At 39.1% G+C, this 18,465-nt stretch overlaps 1 protein-coding gene and 2 long non-coding RNA genes across 13 annotated transcripts in view; 2 read left to right on the forward strand and 1 right to left on the reverse strand.

The window, feature by feature from the left end:
• The window catches only part of Grik1 (glutamate receptor, ionotropic, kainate 1), a 394,963-nt gene that overhangs the window by 29,663 nt on the left and 346,835 nt on the right, over positions 1-18,465 (reverse strand). For all 11 annotated transcript variants that reach the window (XR_384929.4, XR_384930.4, NM_010348.4 and 8 more), the window contains 2 exons: positions 14,975-15,093; positions 10,335-10,552 (listed from right to left, as the gene is read on the reverse strand). Coding sequence is in view for 9 of the 11 variants with exons in the window: in NM_010348.4 (NP_034478.2) it covers positions 10,335-10,552; positions 14,975-15,093 (337 nt within the window). In the remaining 2 variants the exon portion in view is untranslated. The remainder of the gene's footprint in view (positions 1-10,334; positions 10,553-14,974; positions 15,094-18,465) is intronic.
• The window catches only part of 4930590A17Rik (RIKEN cDNA 4930590A17 gene), a 42,984-nt gene that overhangs the window by 16,293 nt on the left and 8,226 nt on the right, over positions 1-18,465 (forward strand). The window contains exons 3-5 of the long non-coding RNA NR_155304.1: positions 9,123-9,289; positions 12,631-12,754; positions 13,779-13,991. This is a non-coding gene — a long non-coding RNA (RIKEN cDNA 4930590A17 gene). The remainder of the gene's footprint in view (positions 1-9,122; positions 9,290-12,630; positions 12,755-13,778; positions 13,992-18,465) is intronic.
• LOC115486002 overlaps positions 1-18,465 on the forward strand; it is a 91,381-nt gene that overhangs the window by 10,574 nt on the left and 62,342 nt on the right. The window lies entirely within an intron of this gene.

Raw genomic sequence — 18,465 nt, forward strand, 5'->3', positions numbered from 1 at the left:
TGGAGGAACTAGGGAAAGGACTGAAGGAGTTGAAGGGGTTTTCAACCCCATAGGAAGAACAACAATATCAACCAACCCCCCCCCCCCAAAGCTCCCAGGAACTAAACCACCAACCGAAGAGTACACATGGAGGGACCCATGGCTCCAGCTGCATATGTAGCAGAGGATGGCCGTGTCTGGCATCAGTGGGAGGGGAGGCCCTTGGTCCCATGGAGGCTCGATGACCCAGGGCAGGGGAATGCTAGGGCAGTGAGTCAGAAGTGGGTGGGTGGGTGAGTACCATCATAGAAGCAGGGAGAGGGAGGGAGTTTGTGGAGGGGAAACTGGGAAGAGGGATAACATTTGAAATGTAAATAAATAAAATATCCAATAAAAATAATAGTAAACAAATAAATAGAAAAAAATGACCATTTTATCCATAGAAAATGGACGGCATGAGGAGACCTTCAAGTCATAGTCACTGGGAGATAGTGGATTTCCCATCACGGGATATCCACCCAGAGACATTTTTGCTGGGAAATTTCACTTGAGGATTCTCCAAGTCCATTGCTCTGTTTTCTATATCAGGCCCTTTATAGAACAGGTCTTGGGATAAGTGACCTACATAGGTCACAGTTGGTAGCTAGAGGAGCCACTAAGCCAAAGATATCTTTCTTGCTTATCTCCCAGTTCTATTTACTGTAATACTGTGCTCAATGAAGTTTATTTCTTTGTCAGGCCCTAAAATAGCATTTTCAGAGTAAATGTGTTGTATCCTTTCTAATAGATAATTTTATTAGTTTAAAAGGTGAGAATCTTAGCACTTCTTCAAATTATGAGTATGCTTTGCCAAAATTATGGTAAATGCTAAAAGATCAAACCGAGTGTTTAAATGACAGCTTTCCCTTTCCAGATTGTCTCTATCCCGAGTAAGCCTCCGAAATCACTCTAGATAATGCAGGATATTAAACCATGGGGGCGTGATTGCCTCTCATTTCACTGAAAATGTCAAAAGCCAATTAGAACACTTGGATCCTTAGAGGACACAGGCTCAGATGAATTCCTTAGCCTGGTTTAACCTGATTATATATCTGTCTTCCTGCCAATAAACAAAGTAGACAAATACTAAGCATTTCTAATCTGTTAGAGGGCAGGGTCACTGTAATAAGGCCTATGATTACTTCTTTCTCACTTTCCACCTTATGATGCATGCAGGCTGAGTACTTGCTGGGTGGTGACTTGCAGTGTATACGTAGGCAGTTACAAACAGTTGAGAATAGAGATGATAATGGGCACAGACAGTGTTTACCGTGTAGCATGCCTTGCTCTGAGCACAGTGCATGCACTCTTTCCTTTAAGGAGAAAGGTATCATTAAGATTTCAGCTTTACAGATGAAGAAATAGAATACCACCCTGAAATGTGTTCATGCTGGGGTCTCATTCCAGTACTCTTGTTCCAGAGTCTAGGTTCTTCATCAAAGGGAATTAATTTTTTGTTCAAATATTTATAGCCAGATAACCTAACTCATCTTCCAAAGAAATCGCTCAAGTGTTCGTAAGCAGCTCTCTGTTGTAGGAGAGATGTTGTAGATCTTGCACGTAGCATATCATATACGAAAAGTATTTAATGACTTTCAACAGGTTCTATTCATTGAGACAAAAAAATCAGAGTGTTTCAAGATATGCAGATATGGAACCTGGCAGACAATGTGGATAGAGTTTGTTCTTTGTCTTGTCCTTTCTAGCATTTGTTTTGTCTATGGTTCTGTTTTCAGCTACAGGGTTTTTTTGTGACAGGATGTGAGGATAGACAGAGCTCAGAAGTATAGTATGAGTCTAAGATTGATAGAGCCTCCATATTATAGAAACAGCTTTTCAATGTTTCATTTCTATTGAGATAAGCATTGTTTATCACAGCATTCCCCCCGACCGAGTTATAGCACATCTACAGGGAGGAAATATGATCCCATTATTCAGTAGAATCAATACGTGTGAAATCCTGCTTCAGGCCACAGTATTTGAAGGTCTTATGTATAGATCCACATTTACACATTTTTTCCACTTAGTTTCATAAGCCTACACACATTCATATTAGGAATATGTTATTGAGATTTTCTTCTTGGCATTGTGTCAAAAGTGAGTTTATAAATGTGCGATGTGCCATAAAGAACACATCAATGATCAAAATATAATTCTATATTAAGTCTTTCCAGTAGAAGACTGAGAAATCCTAATCTTAAAAAGTACCTCTAGAAATTAACCAAAGAGTTTTGACAACTCAGAATTCAAGCTTAAGAAGCCAACAAACAGAGGAGAATGCCTGCCTGAAAGACAACTATTTCACTTAAAATAATGAAATTTCATGAAATGGTCATTTCCCACACCACAGTAAAACACGATTTAGTGTAACTAACACCATTTGAAGCAAGACCATTAGAAAACATCATCTGTGGTGTTGTGGAGGCTCTGCCTTTCCAGATACAATCATTGTGTCACAGCCTACTCCTACCTCGAATCCATAGAAAGTTATGACATTTGAAGACTCTCTAAGGCTTAACGGTTTCATTGGTTCCCTTAAGGGAATTCTCCCGATGAGACTTAAATATCTTTGCTCAAATCTGTTTCATGTTTTTCTCCTGTCTCCAGTTAAAGACTGCTACATTACAAGCAATATACCAGACTTTTTAAAAGGTTAAGTTAAATTGAGCTTATAGATATTTCCTTCCAAGCGAATACATTTTTATCTTCTCACTCTAATAGTCAAGGAACCCAAGTTTTCAAACACGAAGATTTTATGGAAAGAACGCCCTCCTGTGTAGAAAAGTTCGAGGACTTTCTCTCCTCTTTTGTTTCCCGCTGGTTTTGTCTGAACTCTGTCTCCCTGTGATAGCTACAGTTCCACAGGTGCTGGGCTCAGAGATTGCCTTGAAATAGCTTCAGCTTTGCCGACGGCACTAACCACTCTCACTGCAAAGAAATTACAGGGGTTACCATTCCTAATTCCCACAGCTGGTTCAAAGTCCCTAGACCATGAAAGCCAGCAATGACAAGTCCGTGATAATTTTTTTTAAAACCCATTTTATCCACATCATTTCAGGCAGAATGTCGATCTAATCTCTGTAATCCCCTGGCTTGAGTCTGGGAGGACAGTGACTTTTTACCAGGCAGGATTCTACTGAGAAGTTTCTCTTACATGACTCTTTCATAGCCAATCTGACTCACAGGAACCCTTACGCTTATTTCACATCCTGTGTGTGGAATGAGAGCTGTACTGTATTTAACAGGTTGCACCTGGCATGTATGGCTATTGTACTTCTTATCTCCAAGCTTTGCAGAAGGGTTTAAACCTCCCCCACTCCTCCTACCTTCTACACTGCCAGTATCCAGCCTTGGTGTTGACATTTTGGAGACACTGGAAAAAATCCTGAGCTGAGTTAAATTGACCTGCCTTGCAGAATTCTGCTCATCAGCCATATGGGAAATGTCTTTAAATGCAGTGAATGTGTTCAGGCAATGCTTCCAGACCTGGGACTTTCTGCCTGGCAAGACTACTGGATGATTTTCAGATCTTGGGTCCCGGTACTGGCTTGGGATTTAACAGGAGGCACACGATCTAGAGATTACTGAGCAAAGTGGCTGAAAAAAGGCCAGAATGGTAAAAATCTAAGTCTACGGAGAGTGAAACTGTGAGAAATTGATGATAATGGTGATAGCTTTTAAATTGCTTACCATTTGATAAGGAAATTGGGTAAGGGTATTCCCTCCATTAAGTCCTGTAACCCTGAAAATTATCTCATGGCTTAGATGTTAGCTTCAATTTACAGGCACAGAAGTTAGGTATGGAGAATTGGAGCAACCTGTCAAGGTCCACATAATTAATTAGTGAGCGTCAAGATTTGAATCCAGGCTATGTGGCTCCAGATGCTGCCTATCAGTGTTTCCCTGGAGACTTTAATACATCACCTAGCGTTTGAGAATTTGATCGTAGTAGGTTTCCTGAGATGATCTATGGTATTCCTTATGTGTGAAACATGCATTAAAACCAATACCATCCTGGGATGGTGGTTCACAGAAGGTGTCTCTAAATAATTGTTTTAGGCCTCACCTATCTCCTTTGGGGGAGGTGACATACTATATTGTCATTGTGACACTGAAGTTAGGTTCCTTATTTAATGAGCCAATTAGTAGAGTTATAACAAGGAGAAAGAACAGCTTTGTGCATAGGTATCATTTCTAGTTTCTATGAGAGATAGAGAAATAATGTCCCTTCTGGAAGGAAACGTGTAATTGGATGTTGTGGCTATCAGTTCTCTTTGCTAGAAAGTACAGAAAAAGGCCAGGTGGGTTAGGAAAGTTATAGCCAAGCTGCATCCACAGACTTTAACCTGTGTACTGACTGTTTGTTGATTCCTATGATGTTGATGGTGGCCCAGGAAGTCAGAAGAGCAGCAAGAGCCTTAACTGTTCAGTTTTGCAGTGATTAAAAGGCATAAGCCATTTACCATCAGAACAGAGGGAAGACAGTGTGATAGTTAACACTGGGTTGCTAGCCAGCCTCATTTCATGCCAAGTACTAACAAAAAAGTTGGTTGGCAATTTCTGCTGAGTCTGTTGAATTACTGAATTATGAATTTTTGACTGATAAACTTGTCTATAAATAAAGTCATGATAAGAAGAACACAGTAGTCCCCTGATACCTAATTTCCTAAGCAAACTGAACAGTACCAGGATGGCTGGTGAAGTCCTTGGCCTTTCCCTAACCATGGTTTGCTAATTGTCCTTGTAATAAATGTCACGCTTTGATCACAGAGACTATTATATGATCCCTGGTGATTAAAACTTTGAGACTCAAAGTGCCCATGAACTTCTGAAAATATAGGTATAATAAATACAATTAGTTCTCTGACCTTGCCCAAAGAAATACAGTTATTATTTTCCTTATGATCATTGTTCGAGAATCTCAAGATGTCTGTTTAAAGTTTTCTGGAACTTTGTGTAACATAAGCTACCTTTCGATCTCTCTGTCTTTCTGTCTGTCTTTCTACCTGCCTTTCTCTCTATATATCTCTCACACAGTCTTTGAAGACCAACGTGTTTCCACATACAAATGACTCAATGAAAAAAAGTTTAGAAGGCTTCCAAATCTAAGACACAAATCTCTGTGACCTAGTTTTTCTTTAAATGTCAGCAAAGGGGGTTTACAAGATGACTCTGAAGTTAGAATACTTATTGCTCATCCGGAGAATCTAAATTCAGTTCCCAGCACCCATATTGGGCTACTCAAATCTCCTGTAAGTCTAGTTCCAGAGGATCTTATGCCCTTTGTTTGCTTCTGTGGGCACTTAAACTCATGTATATGAGTGTACACACACACACACACACACACACACACACACACACACACACACTCTCTAAATATATACATCTTGAAAAAGTCAGCTAATCCACACTTAACCAGAATCCAGATAAAGGAATAGGGAAACTCACTTGGACTATTTTAGAAGTATAAATTTTGTTGATTTAAAAAAATTGACAATTGAATGCAGGTATTGTAGAATATAAGGTATCATGCTGTTTGTAAAAATGTCAAAGTCTAGAAGAAAATGCCAATGAGTTTTGATTTAAATATTTGCAAGCAATTCTCAGGCACACATTGGAGACAACACTTCAGTAAAAACATCCATTGAGAGTGGCGCTTGGCAGTAGCATTGTGTGGACAGCTTTCCTTATTAAATTCTGGTAAGTTATTTTATTTTAAACTGCTATTGTAGGTGTAGAATCATTCTTGTTTAGAGGGATGACTCAGAGGGTAAAAGTCCTTACAACCGATTCTGATAATCTTAGTTGTATCCCTGCATTAGGAAGGCTGAGAGCCAGTGACCTAAGGGAAAACAAGAAGCAATCCTGAGTGGTAGAATTTGGTCTAACCTAGCACATTCTAGCTGGTGCCTGAAGCAGAAACAGAAAGACTACTCAGTCAGGAAATGACACATAGTGAAAGCAGAGAGCTAAGTTCTCTAAGTTGTCCTCTGACCTACACACGCTTCATAACATGCATACATGTGTACAGACACACACACACACACACACACACACACACACACTAAATAAATAAATAAACAAACAAATAAATAAATAAGTGTAAAATACTTTAAACCAAACCAAACCAAAACCACTTTGCTATAGCCTGGAGAGTAAATGTGAGGAATCAGTACATTCTTTTTGGTTGTGGATTTTGGTAATAGCCATGGCCCTTACGCCTGCCAATTCTTTAGCTTTGGAATGGTTTGAACCCACCTTGGAAACGAAGGGACAGGTTACTGCAAGGGTGCTGGGAAAAGACATTCACTGAAGTGCCATGCAATGTGAAATGTCGTTTTCATGACTGAGTAGTCTTTCTGTTTCTGCTTCAGCCACCAGCTAGAATGTGCTAGGTTAGACCAAATCCTACCACTCAGGATTGCTTCTTGTTTTCCCTTAGGTCACTGGCTCTCAGCCTTCCTAATGCAGTGACCCTTTAATACAGTTCCTCATGTGTGGTGACCCATAACCATAAAGTTATTTTTACTTGCTACAGTTATGAATTGTAATGTAAATATCGGACAAGCAGGATATCTGATATGTGCTCCCTATGAATGCGTTGTTTGACCTCCGCATCCCCTAAGGGGAGCCCACCCCACGGACTGGGAAATGCTGGCTTAAGAAGTAAAGGCTGGGAGAAACGGAGGCCTGGAGGCACAGTAAGGGTGGCATTGACAGGATTGAGTCCTTATACTTGTAACTTGTCACTGAGAGACTGAACTCTGGCCGAAACTGTCCCAACAGCTAAAAGGCTGGGTGTTTCCTTCTCTTGTAGGACAGCCTAGATTATGAACTCTTGAAGCTGCACCATTTTTGACATCTTGCTTCCCCCAAGGGGAAAACAAAACCAGATTCAGTACTTGTTTTCTTTTGTTGCAAATAAATTCTCTCTTGATAGACAGGGTTCCTGGGCCACAGGCTGACACATAAAGTGGGGGACTTGGTAAACAGGGAGTGTTCTTCAGTAGGTCTGTGTTTCTAGCCACCTCTTCACTACCTGCATGTGTGTGTGTGTGTGTGAATGTGTGCATGTGTGCGTGCATCTATCTTTCTGTCTTTCTGTCTAGATATCTATATATCTCTTGGATAATGCATTTTACATTTTGCATTTACCATGAACATGTTTTCGAAGGACCTCCTATGTACTAGACACTAGTTTATACTGTGAATATATTTTTGACTACCTACTATGTAACAGTCACTAGATTGTGTTCTGGTTATACATTAATAAAAAAATATTAGTTCTCCACCCTTGAAGAGGAAACATTCTAGAACTCTCTGAAGTTGGTCTAGCTTTGCTCAAGTTAGGCCAGGTCTACTGTTCACAGAACGGTCCTCCTCCATTGTTGGCAGTGAGCATCCGAAAGTGCTTGGGATCTATTTTGGTCATTTATTGTTATTAGGTTTCTTCCTTTGGGGGCAACCTTTCTGACTGTGGCGGCCTGGGAAATCAGAGTAGCCCATTTCCCCATACTTCCAGATTCCCTGATAATGCCGTGCAACACTAACCATTTTAGATAGTTCTTCAGAAACATATAATTTACTTTGATAATTTTTCCTCTGTCTCCTGTGCCTGGCCAGTGACATCCCTTGTCTATGACAAGAACCTTAATGGAAGTTTACTTTGGTAAACTCTTCGTGGACTGATTTTAGGAAAATACCAAAATTTTTAGAAACTTGGGAAATATTGTATATATATATAAATATAATATTGTATATATATATATATAAAATCATTCCTAAATATCTCCCTCCAAGGGAAACATAATCTCTGGAATGGATATACTTACTAAATTAGTGACTTTGTCCTTAATATGAAAATATTTTTTAAAAAAGTTTTTCTTGGGGCTGGAGAGATGGCTCAGCAGTTAAGAGCACTGATTGCTTTTCCAGAGGTCATGAGTTCAATTCTCAGCAACCACATGGTGAACCATCTAAAGTGGGATTATGGTCCTGTCTTCTGGTGTGTCTGAAAACAGCTACAGTGTACTCACAGATATAAAATAAATAAATCTTTAAAAAAGCCTTTCTTAACATAAAAGGAAAGTATATACTGCCTTTTCACATTAGCCCGCTGCTTAATAGATCTCTACGTATGCTTACCCAACCTCAGTTTCTGTCCTTATTGCAGCCATTGCTAACATTCTTCACTTAGGTAATGAATGGAGACTGCTACACAGTGAAGCACCCGCTTTGCCCTTCTTTTCCTGGTAATTTTGGTTCCAAAGTTAGTAAATGTCACAAGTACATGCAGACCGGGCTGACACCTTTATTTCTAGGAATCTGAGTGTGACGTTTGCAAAGATGCTTTTAGGTTTGTTCTGGTTACAAACGCTGTTTTATAACCATTTAATAAGATCATTCCCTTATACCACTAATGTTTATTTTCTGTAGTTTTAAAAGAAAATTAGTTAGTAGGGAAAGTATTAGCTTTGGTCCTGAAAGGTCATGTGTCGTTGGTTCTCTTACCATGTCCCTGCTTTTCTACCATGTCCCTCACCTCCCTTTTAGCTATTCACTCCCAGACTCTTTCTGCTTTCATGTCACTTGTGCCCCAGTGTCCTCCTCTCCTTCCACAACACCTCCCTCCATTCTCCTGGTCTCATGTCTACTTTCACAGACCAACCTTTATATACGCACACACGGGCATTATGAGCTGGAGACATACATGGCAGACAATATTCTACTTTTGTCTGCCAGAATCTGTTTCCTTCCTTCCTAACTCTATCCATGGTTACATGGATATCATGATTTCATTTTTGTTTACAGTTAAATGGTGATGGATATCGAAGCTGGTCATTCCTTGCTATTGCTAATAGAGCTAACTCAAGTGCAGATTTTGCAAGCATGTGTGTAGTAGAACATAAAGACCTTTGGGTATATGCCCAGGAGTGGTACAGTGGGGCATATGGTAGTTCTATGTTTAATTTTTTGAGATCCCTATATACTAATTCCTATAATGGCTATACTATGCTATACTCTCAATAGGCATGAATAAGGTTCCCTGTTTCTCCACACCATTGTCAATATTTATTGTCATCTCTTTTCGTTCTTTGTGGCAGCCATTCTGACTGTAGTGAGATGGGATACAGGAGTAGTTTAAACCTGCATTCATGCGTTCATCAGTGTTTCTTAATAGATGGCTTCAGCCCCTTTGCTGGAAAGGACCAGGCATGTGACTATGCAAAGCATTCAGGTCCTGGAACTCTTGTCTTCTTCATTCATAAAGGTAAGTGCCACACCCTGTGGTTGCTACACCTATTGGGTCTATTAGAATTCATTTTATGGGAGTTATAATAACTGAGATTTGGTAATAAAAGTACTAAGGCTTACTCCATAAGCAAGGCAAAAATGAGTTTCATTATTGTTAGTCACTAATTAAAAAGACCTGGATAGTGAATTGGACTTGGTCATAAAACCCAACCCAGTTTTACACAATTCTCCTTTTGGTGCCCATAAAGCATTTATAGATTCTGGATAACTTCAGACACAGCCAACTCCCTGGGAACTTTTTGATTTTACTGCTACAACTTAGTTCCAAGAACAACATATGTTTATGTTTTTTTTTTTTTTTTTGGCACATGCTTCTATCTTATAAATACTAAACAGAAGATATAATGTTATTTAAATATTTATTTTTGGGAAAGCATTATTAGATTATTGTTCAGGAAGTATAATTATTCAAATATAAAGGCCAGAGAGGGGGCAGTGGGGTGGGCTCTGTAAGACACTGCAGAGACCAATGACCTGAGTTCAATCTCTGAAACCCACAAGACAGAGGAAACCAACTCCCACAAATATCCCCTGACTGCCAGACTTGTGCCATGCTGTGTGGAACAATAAATAATAGATGTAAATTACTTAAGGCCAGAGGAAATACTAATCTGTAGATTTGAGTGTATTAAACTGGCAATCAAACTGAGTGTGGTGGCCCATGTCGTTAATTCTAATATTTGAGAGGTAATGGCAAGAGGATTGTCACTTCAAGGCTGGGTTTAGCTGAGTTTGAGGCCACGCTGGGCTACGTGAAACCCTGTTTCAGAAAACAAAAACAAACAAGTAAACAGGCAAATAAAAAAATAGGGATCAAAGAAGGGACAGAAGAAGGTCTTTGTGGTAAGGACATAGTTCCTTATAATGAGATTAAAGCATTAGAAACTCATGCCATTAGAAATGTTACCCAGTGTCTTTTCTCCAGTTGAAGAGGCTTTTTATTTTTCTCACCATCATCCTGGCACGAGACAGACACTGAGAAGGCTTCACGAGTTTCTTACCTTGAAGAAGGTCATTGTCGAGCCATCTCTGACTGCCCCGTATTCTATCTTGGTTTGTTTGGCCAGGTCGTCTGCGGAATCGATGGGGGATTCCATCCTTTCTACTGTCAAGAAGGCAGCCAGGTTGGCAGTGTAGGATGAGATGATGATTAGGGTGAAAAACCACCATATTCCTCCAACTATTCTGGTCGATAGAGCCTTGGGCATCAGCTCCGATCCTGTGACAGCATCATCAGAGTGAGGGTGTTAAACTGAGTCAGCAAGATGAAGGACTGGTCGTTATGCTAAGGGGAAGAGACTCTTCAAAGACTGTCTTGAATGAAGATGAAATGAATGTGTTTTTTAGAAATGGAACAGAATCCAAGTGGTCCCTTCTTTAAGTCTTTAATTATTACCTCTGCTTGGAACACAAGTAGTCAAAGTTGATGCCTGAAATATGACTGGAAGTTTAGCCCCAGGATACACTGTCTACAATGTAGTTAGTTGCTTAAATGTGAAGAGTTTATTCTGAGAATTCTGACCTTATTACTGCCTGATGCATTATTTAGAGGGAAATAAGATATTCTGGGTATTTATATAACGATGAAAGACTTTAAAATGGTAACTTATTTTTATTTAAGGTGAAACAGTGTGAGAAACTTACAAAGTTTACAGATCATTTCAGTTATAACATGCAACTTAAAAAAATGATTGGAAATGTTTAGATAATATGAAATGAAGCTCAGACATGCTCTTACATGAGTCCTGTTTTGTTTCATGTTACTCTTAACAAGAATGTATGTGTGTGTGTGTGTGTATATATATATATATATCCTTTTAAAAATCTAGTTTATAGTTTTGTTTGCCTAAAATAGAGTATGTTCTTCAAAAGACATTTTTTGATCTGTAAATAAAGAACTGGTTCAAAACCTGGCTATTTTCCCAGGCGTAGAGATGTTGTACCTGGTTGGAATCCTCACTTAACTACCATTCAGGTCAATGTTGCTTTTAAAAGGAAGCATGGGGATATTAAATATGTATTGACAAAGAAAAGTGTTCTTTCCCCAAAGAGGCTCCATTGGTCAACAAGACTTTCTGAAAAGGGTCTAGGTGAGCTTTGAGCTGTGGATGTCTACATCTCAAACAGGCAAGTTGGAAGGGACCAGTAGTACACATGACTTCATTTCAGTTGACTTGATCATTTCAGTTAGTCTTTTTGCCTGAAACCAGCTCTCGCCGATGTGTTAGTATTACCCATGAACCTGGAATCATAACAGAGTTTATACGCCCAGTTAAAGGGGAGAGGAGAGCCCCTATTGGCTCTCCAGAGATCTGAAAGGTTTGAGTACGGCAGATCAGACATAGGGTTTTGAAGATTCTTTCTTTACCCTAATGGCATGTTTTGAAATTGTATAGGTACTAATGGTCTGAGATGGGAAGAAAAATTAGAATTCACTAGTCTGCAAATGAGTGAGTTTATTCTCAGGTTTAATCTTCAAGCAGACACACGCATGGCTCACAAAATCAAAACCAACTGAAATCTAGGGATAAGCAGATATAGGCTGGCAGAGTATCTGGGATTTGAGTACAGAAATATTCTTTTAATACTCTTAGTGTCTCTGTGCTTGGCTCCCTTTGATGAGCTACATGGTTTCGCTATCGTTTGTATTCCCTTCTTTTGTTTGTTTGAATTTTGGTGTGTAACATTACAACAAATTTGTAAGCATTTCCATTATATTGCCTTCAAGGATTTAGCAGAATAATCTGTTCCTGTTGTTTTTATCTTGTGGTTTAATAGGATTTATATGCCTATGGGTGTGTGCGCTTAAAGCCCAAGGTTGCCTTGCATCTTTGTGCTTAATTGATCTAGCAGCCTTGTGGCAACGTGATATTATTTTAGGTTTTTAGTTAGCTGCCATTAAAATACCATTTATTTTATAAAACAGCCATGGGAGATAACTATCACATTAAAGATACATTTTTTTCTTGCCTTATAGGTAGAGATTTCCTTGCTATCAGTTCATCCTTGTGTTATTTTTATTGCATTTATGAAAATCTAGCTTTCAACTTCTCTGTGTACACACAAAATTATGTATTGTATGGAAGTGGAAATGGACTTACAGATGAATAACCATTTGGCATGCAAACATAAATTTGTATTTTTGAATTTTAAAATAAGTATTTATAATTTTAGAAAAAAAATTCTTGAAAATGTAGGGGAACATGTAGCAACCTAATGAAACTGCATATTAAACTTTCATTAGATGATCTCAATGAAATTTCTCAATGTCGTTTTGTATTATTTTAAAATTTTCAGACAATTCTTGGAGTTTATTAATTAATTAACTCTTAATGTTATCTGAAGTATTTCAAAATGGCCTCCCTCAAAAAGAGATGATTTGTGCATGTTCAGTGTCCTAGAGGATGACGTCATGGGAACGGTAAGAGTGTAGAGTTAAACACCGCTGGAAATACTCAGGACGAGCAATACTTGCTGGAGTCTCTTTAGTGCCTTTTATGGCAGACATGACAGCCAATCCTGATCCAGACTTTGCTCAGGCTCTGTAGAAAAGAGAAAGTCTGATCATCACATTAAAACAGAAATGCAGCAAAGTGGTTTCCAATTTAATACGACGACAGGACAGGCTCCTGCACACAAGGGGGAGAGCACGACAGAGAGTATCTACCTGGTCCAACGCCATGTACCAAAGGCAGATGCACTAACAGTCACAAGTGCTGTACTTGGAAATGCTTATTGTACCTGACAAATTTTAGTCAACTTCTTTCCTACAAGCAGAGTCTGGCTGGGGCTGACTGTCATGTATCCAAGGTAGTGGTAACTAACAAGACACTGCATCCCACAGTTTGCTGTGGATGCTGGTAAACTCCAAAAATGTGTGCGTGAGGTGTCAAAGCTGGACATTAGGCATAAAACTGCATAGGCCTGCAGCATGCTCAGGGAACCTGCGTGTGTTTCTTTTTTATTCAGTTGCTGGAGAAGGCTAGTTGTACGGATGGGAGGAGGCCTCCTTAATCCTGAGAGTAACTGATCGTGTGAATTAACTGAAGAATTAAGTGTGCTGGGAGAGTAAGACACAGTTTATAACAGCGCGTCTTTCAGGATTCATAGTTCTGTCTTATGCTTTAAATTCATGCAAGTGATTTCTACTAAATCTGGTTATGTCTACACCCATGTAGTGGTCCCCATGTATAATATATATAATTACAAAAATGTATTCATTTCTTAAATTATGTAGTATTTTTACAACTAAGGCCAATACATCTATTTGTATTCTCTCTCTCTGTCTCTGTCCCTTTCCTCTCTCTGTCTGTTGGATTCACATACTGTAAACATTTCAAATGATATTATAACAGCCTAGTGAAAAACCTCAGGTTGACTTCCAAATCACAAACATGGTTAATGTATATCCCAGTTGGGTTTTCTTTTGCCAATTTATTTTGCAGCTTATTGTCAAATGAAAAGATATTCCAAACACAACAGCATCTGTGACTTATGATTATCTTAAATGAATGCATTTAATCTTGGAAATATTTGGTACACCATATGCTTGAAATCAAAACTGAAGAAAAATCCAAAAATCAAGATGGATTTCTTCCAAAGGTTAAAACAACTTCTCCCTCCTCCACAACAAAAGCAAAAATCTCTGAAATCATAGGGTAAGGTAAAATATATTACATTTCTTTGGTTTCAGTTTTATGTCTCCAACCCCTACAGTTTACTGTTGCTATGGTTACCAGTTTGAAGGAGATTGTGGAAAGTTGTTGGGCAGCTAAGCTGAATTTCAGAAAGGTTTGTCTGAGTGGCAATTAGGTGGAAGTTCTAGATCTTGTCAGCACCTGGAGGAATCCAAGTGAATTCCAACTTCCAAGGATTTAAATCCCATTCCATTTAAACCTTTGACTTGTGAAGTTATGACTAAGAAGGAAAAGATTGTCTATCTATGGAAATGCATCCATTCAACAAAAGTCTAAGATTTTGTGATGGATAAGCTACACTGATAGCTTGACAAGACTAAGGGTCACCTAGGAGACACATCACTTGACATGTTTATGAAGAAGTTTCCAGACAGGTTTGTCTGAGGAGGATAGACCCTGAGTGTAAGCAGCACCACCACTCTACAGGCTGACATTGCAGATAAAAATTAATAATGATAATAATTAATAATAATAATAATAATTATGGGAATACAAAAGCTAGGGGCACAGCAGTTATTCTATTTGCTGAATGAAGACACAATGTGTCACTTGCCCCAATCTCCTGTTGCCATGTGTTCCACACCTGATTGGGCTGTACCCTTAGTTATATGTCACTTACAAAGCCTTACTACCTAAATTGCATCTGTTCAGTTATTTGATTACATCAGTGAGAAAACAACAAATATAGGTTTCTTATTTTTTACTACTTGCAGGAAATTTTGTCCAGTGTTTGAAAGAAGTGCTCTTTTTAGATACATAGCAAGAATATCCCATTTAGACTCTACTTCTGCCTTTGTCTTGAGAACTGGCTAGAAAGTCCATTGCTATTAGTTTATATCCCTGGGTGTTTCTTCCTACCATCTAGCTTCATGGTGGAGTTTACCAGCATGAAAGCCTGTCAGCAGACTGTGGGATGCAAGTGGCAAAATGGGCAACCGGTGTACCTTGCTGCATGAGAGCTCCAACGCCAAACCAGAAACTATTTAGCAAAGTGAAATTGTTTTCCACCACGTCTGAGTCAGGGTTGCACGGGTGGGGGTTATACCACTCGTAGGGTGTGAACCTGTGATAGTTAACAGAAACAGTTTGTAAATATCACACACATACATGAAGCAGAGTCAAACCTGCTGAGCAACGTAGAAATCCAACCATTGAGCAGAAGCAGTAGGAGCAAAGACCTCGGGTAGCCTCTTTCAGCTCTGTGGGACTAAATGCAAAAGTTCCTGGGAGAGTATTCACCACCGACTTTCAGCTTCTGAATCAAATACGTTGGCAGCTAGGATCATGCTCCTCAGACCTATGTCTACTGAATTCTTTGGTGCTTTCATCCATTCCCATTTTACTGAGCAACTGGCTAACCATAAAGAAAGGATTTCCCATCCCAAGATTAAGCCCCAGCAAGGGGCAACAAGAGCAGTGGTGGGATTCATAGGAATTACACAGTTGAGTTCTTATGTTGCTAGATGCTGTGAGGGTCTTTTGCTCTTCTGGACCATTTACGGTTCCATGAATACAGACATGTGTACAGATTCTAGTACTTCACTAAAGATGCAGGAATAATAAAACCAGAGTCAAGACCAAGCGTGAAAAAAAATGGGCTAGATTTGGGGGCCATATATATCTTGTTCCAAAGACACTATATAGAAATATAAGCCTCAATCCTTTATCGAAAAGACAAGGTTTAAATTTGGAAGAACTACAGTCCAGGACTAGGTATATTACATATATTAATATAGTATATTAGCATTGACTCCAAGGCTTAGAGTAGGAAATTGGAAGCTCATGTTTTCCTTTTGATTTATTTTTAATTGAATTGTTTTTTTAAATTATGCCCTGCAGTCTCATAATCACCAAGTCTTGTTAGGTGTGAAATGTTTTCTATGACATTATTATCACTCTGCTTGCAAGGGGCCATGGGTAATAAGTTTTTGGAAATATAATGAATCATTGATGAAAATCTACACAAAGAATTTGATTTGATTTTTTTGCCCTCGGTTTACCTCTTTATAAATTGGGGGAAATTTAGATATTTAGAAGTAACATTTAAAATAATAATTTGGAGAACTGATTACAGTTTTAGTCCTTTCTATTTTTCTAAGAATAAGTCTAACTTTTTTAATCCAGAGGAGACACCAGCTATAGGGGTATTTTAGGGAGCTAACGTAGCAAGGTGTGTGTGTGTGTGTGTGTGTGTGTGTGTGTGTGTATGGGTGTGTGCATGTGTGTTTTATTAAAACATTGCCAGATGTTCATCAAAGTAACCTGTAATCATTTAAAAGGCAATAATTCATAGCACTGGAAGCTTTGCCATTTGCTGCTGGGTCTTTTCAAGGCAAAGAGGATTGTTAGAGCATTGTTAAAATACCACAACACCAGTGAGAAACATGCGGATGCTCTCCAACCCATAAGGCTTCAGCAATAAACAATAGCAGGCTGCAGATGCATCAGGGAGAACTGGGCTTAAGGTGAATATATTATCTACAGTGAGAAGCCAGACATGCTGTGCATCATGTACAAGGAACTGGGAAGATAGTTTCTCTTAATGAAAAATGTTCTCTAAAGCCCTGGACACCTTCTGCAAAGTGTGCAGTGTCTTCTCATGGAGTCTTCGGGGCATTAGGATAGCAGCCTGATCATTTATCGCACCATAATATCATCCAGCTCTTTCCTGTGGCTTCCCTCAAGCTGCAGTGTACACCACACAGGTTGCCGTGAGCTTATGAACATAGCTTTAATTGACGGTGCTGTGCCAATACATTTTAATTACTGTTGCAACAGTGTAATTAAGTTTTGAATTTATACACTCTCATAACCATAGTAGTTTGCTGAGCAGAAAGGACGAATACCGGTATTAATGAACCTAATAATTGAAACAGCACGCAGAGTAAAGATGCTGTGACTTAAACAATATCATCATCCTTGGTACAATAACTTTAAAATATTAATTGCAATAAATTAGGAGGATTACGCATTCAAGAATACAGGCTTTTCAAATAGACCATAAAGCTTGGAAACTACCAGCCCCTGATATCCTGTTGTTTGCTCATTAAATATACTCTGATCAGTGAGCACGTGTCCTTGGCATGCTGCTTTTAGTTTCCCCCCATGTTTAACACTTTAACACTTGTGAGCAACTAAGTGGCTTTTCTGTGGAGCAGAGGGAAAGGGCCTTAACCATCAGCACGTGTCTCAGCTCTTCAGGAGGTCGGTAGTTCCTTGTCTCGAGGATTCTCAATGACCTGGGAAGCACGTGAACTGAAGAAAATTAAACAATGACGGGCTATGCTGTAAGACACCGGCTTTTTATATTGTAGAAACACACATGTGTTGTATAGGTGGAGATATTTCCCTTTGAGAATCGTAAAGCATGCTTAATATAGCCACAGTGACACACTACAGCATGTCAGCGGCAGGGGGGTCTAGTGAAAAACCAATACATGATCTGCAGAAATGGCCACCTAAAATCGCTGTCCCAGATGACCCTCAATAGGTCAGCTGACTTCCTGGAACATGGGAAAGGGACAAGTGTCTATTTAGAATCTATGTGAAAACTTGTATAGATGATGGTATTATTTCACGGGCATGGTGGTGCTGCCTATAATTCCAGCATTTGGGATGATGAGGCAAGAGGATCTCTTCCGGTTTGAGGCCAGTCTGACTCTGCAGGAAGTTAAAGAATAGCCTGGGTTGCATAGAAAGACCTTCCTTATTTCAGAAGAAAATATTGTAACAAAATGCATTCATAATGAATTCAGACGATTTAGACATGTGAATCTGTTACTTTGGGTTAGGTTTTAGATGATGCAAAGTTTACATTAAATGAAAAGTTGTGAAATATTCCTCACTGAGACGTTTTCTAATTGAGGGACTTAGTTCTCATTTTTGATAGACACTGGTTGCTTTGAAGAAAGATCAATCAATTTCAGTGGGGAAAGGTCTGTTTGAAGTTGTCATCACCCATTGGTTTTGTAACCTTAGAATCTGCTTTCAAGAAGTCATTCTTGTTCCTAGATTTTACTTTTTGCTAGATGACCACCTTAAAAGCTTCGTTTTAAGCTGGGCAGTGGTGGTGCACGCCTTTAATCCCAGCACTTGGGAGGCAGAGGCAGGCAGATTTCTGAGTTCGAGGCCAGCCTGGTCTACAGTGTGAGTTCCAGGACAGCCAGGGCTACACAGAGAAACCCTGCCTTGAAAAACAAAAACAAAAACAAAAACAAAACAACAACAATAAAAAGCTTCATTTTAGGAAGTCAAATGTGAGTCCCCAATGCAAGCTGGCCCCTGTACATGGAAGTTTGGCCCAGTTCAGCTTTATGTTCATCATGAACCCAATTCTGTAGAGTTAAATATTTTTAGAGTCAACTGCCAAATCCAAACACTAACATGCACATTTGTTAGCAGTCATTCTTCACCATCATTGTTTATGGCTTTCCTT

The sequence above is a fragment of the Mus musculus genome, chromosome 16 (assembly GCF_000001635.26).
Source record: "Mus musculus strain C57BL/6J chromosome 16, GRCm38.p6 C57BL/6J".
NCBI classification, from domain to species: Eukaryota; Metazoa; Chordata; class Mammalia; order Rodentia; family Muridae; genus Mus; species Mus musculus.